This window comes from Lytechinus pictus, chromosome 2 (genome assembly GCF_037042905.1).
Source record: "Lytechinus pictus isolate F3 Inbred chromosome 2, Lp3.0, whole genome shotgun sequence".
In the NCBI taxonomy this organism is placed as follows: domain Eukaryota; kingdom Metazoa; phylum Echinodermata; class Echinoidea; order Temnopleuroida; family Toxopneustidae; genus Lytechinus; species Lytechinus pictus.
Genome location: NC_087246.1, coordinates 30,642,922 through 30,651,373, shown reverse-complemented (window position 1 = coordinate 30,651,373; position 8,452 = coordinate 30,642,922). Strand labels below are relative to the sequence as shown.

Genomic DNA, 8,452 nt, shown 5'->3' with positions numbered 1-8,452 from the left:
ATCTACAAATAATTATATAATGGTTTTAAATAACAATAATATAATATAACTTAAATAACATTTCTCCAAACGGCACCCCATAGATGAATAATTTTTTTTTAGGGTCATCGATGTAATGACTATGTTTATCCTAGAGGTCGATGGAAGTAGTTAAAAAAGAAGTGGCGTTAGAGTCCGTGGAAAATTAAAAATAGAATGGGCTATGATTAAAATAATCATGATAATGAGTTTCAAATCAGACTCCTCTCCGCTGCGACGTCTGAACTGTCTGAACTACCATATGCTATTACATTTCCCAATTTCTAGTCTCCTCGCAACTCTATGCAGTCGTTCCTTCACATAATCATAGAATTTGTAGTCGTATTTCATCCGCTCTTTTAAAATTGAATACGTTTCCTTAGAGGGCAGCTTCTTATAGCTTGTTTTGAATTTCGTCATCGGTTGATCTATAACAAGAAGAAAAGGAACAAATGGGTCTTCGTTTGAATTAAGTATATAGGCTTACTTACGTGCAAAAGAGAGTCACAAAATTGTCAATTTTCATCTATAGCCTGGCGCCAGTAGATTTCATAAGGATTTATCTAATGTAAAGATATATACCCCCCAATGTGTTTATAAATTGGTTTCGACCCAGTACTCTATTTGCCAATATTGTTTTCTCTTATTTTTTCTTTCCCCCTCTTCTCGTTTTTATCTCTTCTAACAGCCCTTTCACACGGTAAAAACTCGTAATTTGAATGATGATTCCAGTGAAAAATAAGGCTAGTGACGAATTTCTAGCACGTGTAAAACCAAACTAGAAGATGATTAGAATCACGAACGCCTGCAATCATCATTACAATGATGATTCAAGATTCACGTGTGAAAAGGCCCTAAATCATTTTCATTTCATCCATTTTAAATCATCATGCGATCCCCGGAAATGTAAACAGACGGATGATATAACTATAGAACACTTCATTCACCTTGATTTTTCACTCCATTTCCAATCTTCCAAAATAATGAATGTATGCCCTTATCATTAAATAACCAAGGGATTTTAGACCATGCAGAATAACAAAAAATAAGACACTCTTAATATATTTTCTTAATTACATACTTTTGCTCTCCTCATATATTTTCGCTGCTCCTCCAAATGTGCCCGGAAGTAGTTTTTCGAAGACAGCCATGGAGAGGTCATATTCCTCCATTACTCCAATCACGAGAAACTTGTCGACGTTACGTTTTGCTTCCTCGAAAGCAAAGGAAGGGGATTCACTAGAGATGCAAAACAAATTATAAGACATCGTTTACATATTTAACATCTACTATTGGAAAACGTTGGATATTGTGAATTATGTTGAAGTATCGATATTCCACTGAACAAAAGTATGGTGACCTTTTCAGTATATTAAAATTTCAAATATTAAGCGGGTTTTTTTTTCTTTAATAATTATCATGAATGTAGTTTTTGCTTAAACGAGGGATAGATACCTACAACCGGGAGCGTATCCACAAAATGATGTAATATACATATTGCGATATAAGCTGAGTGTACATTCTAATCTCCCCTTCGCAATGCACTCATCAAGCGTCTGAAAACAATACGGAAAGAAAATACAAAGTTTAAAAGGAGTTAGTGTGAAAATAACCACATAGAAATACACCAACAAAACATAGGTAAAACATACAAAAACAAAAATGCCACTCTAAAATAATGATCAATAATTAACAGAGTGCCCTTAACGAGTATTTTCACGTTTTCCCACCATAAAAAAATGCTTCAAATATTGCATTTTCAAGATCTTATTAATATTATTTTTATGTATCATAATTTATCCTGGGCTGTAAAGTTAAAGGATATCACTTTCCTCCTTATTTTGGCAATTTTCATACACTTTCACAGCTCGAACGTATAAAAAGACCCTTTTTTACTTGCTTTTTGGATGAGCATGGTTTCCACATGGCAGTGCCCTCCCCGGGTGCGACCACCCCCCCCCCCCCCAATAAACCACATAATTATTTATGGCAAAGATTTAGTGCAATCCGATTGGTTGAAGAAACAGCTAGGTTCACGCCTACAATTGGAGGTCATCACGTGACTCATAAAAAAAGGGTTCGCGATACATCACGTGACAAATATTAATATTGAAATATCGGACACAGTTCACATCATGATGATCGAACATTAACAAGTGCATGCATGAATGCACATTAACTTTGTACAATTATGATTAAATCCTTTGGAGATGTCTTTTAGTTGCATGTGGCACTGGATGTGTTTTTTTTAGTGATTATTATGGCACCAACATCCTAACAACACGGACAAATTGATATATTTTTAAAGAAAGTTTGATATTACAGGTGTAGTTTGAGCACAATTCAAAAAACCTGCTGAACCGGTGTTGGTGTTAACGATCTACGTGTAATTTCCCAATTGACCAACACCAATTCCCAGCGACTGGGAACATCGCCCGGTGTTGGTGTTGATTTTAACGAAAATAACATTTACTCTTTCGGATTCTATTTTGCATTCACTGCGGCAAGATATAATTTTATTTATGCTATTTCTCCCCGATTTCACTATCGTCGTCGAGACTTCTCGCGTGAAGTTGAGATGGTGAACGGCGTGGCGTAAAGTTTCTTCAATCAATCGGATTGCACTAAACCTTTGCCCTAGTTACGTGGTTTAGGAAAACAAAATGCCCCCCCTCCCCTCCGGTAATGTTCTAATAATCTGTCTTCTTACCTCATTTGGAAGTGCCATGTTGGACTCAGTCTTGATATTTTTCACGAGTTCTTCTTTGCTCATGTCCAAATCACCATGTCTTATGAAGTAAAAATGAGATTCAAATCGATCAATGGGATCCCGAATCATGCTCATCAGGATAGGTTTTTTCGATGAACTGGCGAGGAAAGACAGAAAAATATTGAACTGTTAGACCGGCAATGTCTGTACATGTATTGTATTTCATACATTTTGATACACAATGGGCACATATTTTTCGCCCCTCCCCGTCCCCCTTTCTCCATCTCTCTCTCTCACACACACACACACCCTCACCTTTTCTACCCGTCTCTCTGTGTGTGTCTCTCTCTCCACTCTTTCCTCTTGTTTAATGTCGCAAACTTTTGCAAGAATTTTGTCCGTTACTTTCTACGCGTAACTCGAAATACATTTAAATCACTTCATCGTTTTTGTAATATTTTTGTATATAATCATGTTGAATAAAATCCATTTTTCATTGTAAAAAAAATTGTTTGTACAATCAACTTTTTTTTCAAAACTTTTCGTCTTAAAAGGCAAAATTTGTTTATTTATTTTTATGGTTATTTTAGATGAAATAGTGAAACATAAAAAATCGAAGGTATATTTTCAAGAAGGGCTATTCACACCGTAATATACAAGCCATAAATAGTTTGACGAAGGCTTGAAGCTCTATAGAATGTTGCGAATGAATTACAAAACGAATGTCCTATTGACCTATGGAATAACAGTAGTAATGAAACTTAACATCCATTGTGTACATGACTTGACCACACCAAATATTACACAGCATTCGTTCTGGTATGTGTGGCACCCATTGACGTTGTAATATCATCCTATACTCTGTTGCTATTTGGTGTTATTTTAAAACTGTGTGGTGCATATTTTAACACCTTAGGGTGTAGCCCTCTCAGAACACCAATTGGTGTTCGTCTTAATGCTGTATGTATCCGTGTATAGCGCATTTTGTTTTTTTACACCAGATGGCATGGCCCTGGGAAAGGGAGAGCTAGGTCCTGTAGCTGGAGCACCCCCAAGATTTGACTGCGTGTGTTATTCACCATAGGCAGCACCCCTAGAAATGTCTTTGGTAGGTATGCTGAAAATTTAACCCAAATCACCTTCAATCTGTAGTGAAAACCTTTTTTTAATAGCTTGTCCAATTTTTCTTCGAAAACAACTCTGCCAAATAAAAATTTGTTCCAAGGGCTCAGACCTGAGGGTGTAGATCAACACAAAATCGGTGTTGGTCTTAACATCGAATTCTATCTGTACATGGCGCAGTTTTTTTAACACCAGAGGATGTAGCCTCTCTTAACACCGTATTTTATCTGGTCATAATGAAATTATTATAAAACCTTACCTTTTCATGTTGATATAGCGGTAATGACCATGTAGAATAGCACCATCTTCTGCTTCAAGTAGCTTGGAAGAAAGATGTGTCCTCTGAATATGTAGAAATATTACCAGAGATGTTGTGTTAAAAACCATTTTTTTAGACCATCCTAGTAAGTTACGGTTTCATTATTCTAATGTTATTCTAATTGAATTATTTAATTGAATTCTTATTCTAAATGTGAATAATTTTCTATAATCATTTTTATGTTTTATCCTTGGTTTCCTCTTTTTCAAGCCTTTGAGGCTTTTTTGGGATACCTTTTTTCTTTCATTATTTAAAAAAAATCTCATCTCAATGTTTCATGTTTTATATTGGTATAATTATGTTCAAAATAATGTATGAAATTTGTTTGTTTTTACATGTATAAATTATTGAAAGAAATAAATGAGAATATTTTCACTCTCTTTCAAATTACATCTGATTTTAAAGAAGTCTATATGAAATCATGATAATGATGATAATGATTTGAATAATGATTATGAACGCACAAACACGAATTTTTGCAAAAACTATTTAAATTTAAATATTTAAATCACGTTGATAATGATGATTGTAGTAATCATCAAAGCAACAACAATTTCTTCTGTATAATCATTATTAAACAGTAAAAAATATAAAACTAAAGAACATTCGCATCTCTATCGTGGAGACAATAATATTTCCACAATGTCCATGATATCTATGTTTAGAAGAAGGAGGAGGAAGATGGGAATTGGAGAATGAGGAAGAGAAAGAAGGGGAAGCAGTCGGCGAAGGAAGAATAGGAGGAGGTGGAATTTATCACGAATTTGTTCTTACAACTTCTGAAATTTGATGCCTTGCAAGCATGTAGTCGATGTTAACAGGTTTTCCGAAATGGTGAGCTGCCCGGAGGTAACTTATCATCCAAACGAAAGTACGACTACCACACTTCGGCATGCTAACATATAACACAGTTTTATTCTAAATTGAGGAAGAATAAAAAAACGAAAATCATTTTAGAAACTTACACAAATTGAGGGGGAAAAAGTGTCAGCACTGTCTTGACAAATTTAGGAAAAGTGAAAAATTGAACTTTCTAGAAATCCTGGATCCAAACATGGAACATTGTGATAATACTGTTAACAGTTATAATGCTCAGTCGTAAGAAAAAAAAACTTTCGAATTACTTTCCCATGTATCGGCTTCCCATAGACAATCATTTCGTCCTCATCTTTGTCGTCCTCCTTAATCTCGCCCTCTGTACATTCATATCTCGGTCCAATGGCATCGACCATGGTGTCATTAGAGACAGTTACAGATTGCATGGCAGACAACTGATTTACACGTCGTAAATCTGTATGGTAGGAGAACGCAACAGTTGTGTTGATGGCGCCGTTTATAATGTAAGCAATAGTGAAGATGATACAGGTGGTAACGATGAATACGATGATGATGACGACGACGATGATGATGATGATGACGACGACGGTAGTGTTGGGGATGATGAGAATGATGGTGGTGATGGTTATGATAATATTGGCAATGATTATGATTATGATAATGATGATGACGATAATGATGAGGATGATGGTGATGATGGTGATGATGACGACGACGACGATGATGATAATGATGCATGGTGATGGTTGTGGTGATAATGGTAATGGAGGATCATTGTCATGATAATGATGATTGTGATAGTGGTGATGGATGCAATGATGGCGAATGCGGTAATGATGATGACGATGGAGATATTGATGATGACTACGATGATGATGATCATGGCGATGCTGATGATCACTGTATGATGAGTATGACGGATAATGGGTACTTCGCAACTTACATTGGTTACCAGAGAAAGATAGATTGATCTTCAAACTTCTTCACTGCTTTTATTGTCAGCATAAATTGGCCTCTATATACTTACAACAGCTTCACGATGGGTATCACCCGATTAGACAGCTACATGTATGCTCAAGTATAACAATATTCAGTCCCTCGACTATGGAACAAACATCCCGATATTATTAAGGAATGTTCTTCTTTTGATCTATTGAAGTCTATACCTTTTTCTAAGATAAATGCAAATTTTCTGAATAATGATGCATTATATGTAAATAAAATTCTCTAAATTCAGTCTCAAATTTGTATAACGATGTATTTAGGTTCAATATAATTGTTTTCCTTTTATCCCCCCCCCCCTCTGTTTTTCATACGACAGAGAATTAACTGGAAATGGCGCTATATAAAAAGTTAGTATTATTAGTACTAGAATCTACCAAACACAATTTTCTGTTCCTTTTCTCTCTCCCCTCTTCTTTCCCCTTTTCTTCTTTTCCCCCTCTTTTTCCCCTTTTCTTCTTTTCCCCCTCGTTTTCCCCTTTTCTTCTTTTCCCCCTTTTTTCCCTTTTCTTTTCCCCCTCTTTTTCCCATTTTCTTCTCCCCCCCCTATTTTTTCCCCTTTTCTTCTTTTCCCCCTCGTTTTTCCCCTTTTCTTCTTTTCCCCCAACCTTTTTTTTTTCGTTTTTCCTCCTGCTCGCCATCATGTTCATACCTTGTGTTGTAGTTCCGTCCATTCTGCTGTTCCAACCAAGAAACACACCTGCAACGATGACAAACATCAGCAAAACGATGACCCGGTACTTAACCATCCTTGACGCCACCAAACATGTCGCCATCAGGTGTCCATTATTCAGGAAAGAAACTTCGCCAAATAACGCATCGTTTTCTCTTCGTTTGCAAGTATCCATCCAACGGAACCAACATTTTTCAAGTAAAACCCTGTGAAACATAGCGCAATCACTTTCTAAAACATTTCACTGGTTCACTAATTATGTTCAGCGTTTCGTATGGAACACAGTTGACATAACACTGTCTTATTATGTGATAGAGTAACCTGAAGAGGAGCGTTGAAAGAAGTCATCATGACGGTCTTTTCCAACAAAAGAAATCCTTTGGAAGTGTTTGTTCTTCGTGTAAATTTACTATTGTGTTTATGTATTAGATTAGGTGGCTGCTTAAAAGAGCACCAACATACACCTTTTGCAAGGTAGCGGATCCAGGTTTTTGTGAGGGGGGGGGGGGGGGGCTTTCGGGTCGAGCGGCGCCCATGTTTTTGCGTATTGGCGGCGCTTTTAAAAATTACATTATCTTTCATCACGTCGGGAAATCGGGGATTCGGGATGCCCTGCATGTGTTTTTTCAATCAAGCGATACTATATTATTTGGTTTAAGAAGAACGATAAGGGCACTTTAATTATAAAAATGCACAAAAAGAAATTATGAGAGCGCGAAGCACGAGCCGTTTTTTCTTTATTTTGTTTGTGCTATTCTGGCCTTTAATCAGATTCAATCCTGAAGTAAAGACTAAGTAGATATGATAGACTAAATAAAAAAGAAAAAAAAAAAAATAATAATAATACTAGAGTAGAGAAAATTTTTATCATACTTTTCATACAGTGTGTGGCAAAAATAGTAAATCATGACTTATTGCCAAATAAAAACAAGGAATGGAATGGAATGGGACATTGTTTCTACTGCCCATATCTCTGAAATTATAACCGTACAAAATTGTTACAAATAATGCAGAGGAGGTTACTGTGCATTGCTGGAAAGAGAAAAAAAGTGACTTTAAAGTTTTAATTACGCCATTTTTCAATTTAGAAGCGAGTGAAGCGATCAAGAAAAAAATCAAGCATTCAGCTGTGAAAAATGTTATATTTCCTTTAAAAGATACATTAAAGCAAATATGTTATTGGTTGGGATCCTTACAATATGAGCGAGCGTAGCAAACGAGCACTTGAAGTTTTTTTTCCTTTTCTTTTCTTTTGAGAATGGTCTGTTTAATATTCACTTTACTTGTCTCTAATTTTTAAGAATTATGGAAATATATGTAATCATTTTGTTCATGGTGATTTTCCTTGGATGATTGAATTTCATATATATCTGTCATGAAATTAAAAAGATACCATTTCCATTTAGGGATCTTACTTAGTGGCAAAAAGCCATCTGTATACTCGAATTATATCCTGAAGCACAATGTCTGTTAGAAAAATCGGGCGCCCCCGAGCCTTCCCCCCGGATCCGCCAATATGCAAGTCTTTTCATTGCCAGCCCCCAAAACAAAATAGATTTTCTGTTGTGGGTAAATATCTTGCAATTTTTCCCCCAAGTACACTTATTAGTTTTAACATAAGACTGTCGAATCACAGAGTTTGTACGCCGGACGATAACAATGCGAGTTCTCCACCAAGTATAAACACAAACAATCTTACAACCTCCTTCGGTCTTATTGTTCGGTTCATAATATTTGTTATATTACAGGGCTCCGTAGTTTGAAAAAGGGG

The 8,452-nt window shown here is 35.9% G+C and overlaps 1 protein-coding gene across 2 annotated transcripts; it reads right to left on the bottom strand.

Moving 5' to 3' along the window:
* LOC129272913 (uronyl 2-sulfotransferase-like) lies at window positions 1-7,009 on the bottom strand. Of its 2 annotated transcripts, none has more exons than XM_064115361.1 (8): window positions 6,661-7,009; window positions 5,294-5,460; window positions 4,944-5,087; window positions 4,110-4,192; window positions 2,729-2,885; window positions 1,474-1,574; window positions 1,100-1,257; window positions 1-446 (listed from the first exon to the last, which is right to left on the bottom strand). In XM_064115361.1, exons 1-8 carry the CDS (start codon window positions 6,896-6,898, stop codon window positions 274-276), a joined length of 1,221 nt encoding a protein of 406 aa, XP_063971431.1. In that variant the 5' UTR covers window positions 6,899-7,009; the 3' UTR covers window positions 1-273. The 2 variants fall into 2 exon arrangements, with proteins under 2 accessions (XP_063971431.1, XP_063971435.1); XM_064115365.1 differs by having other exon boundaries at window positions 2,729-2,807.
* Between the last annotated feature and the right edge of the window lie 1,443 nt (window positions 7,010-8,452).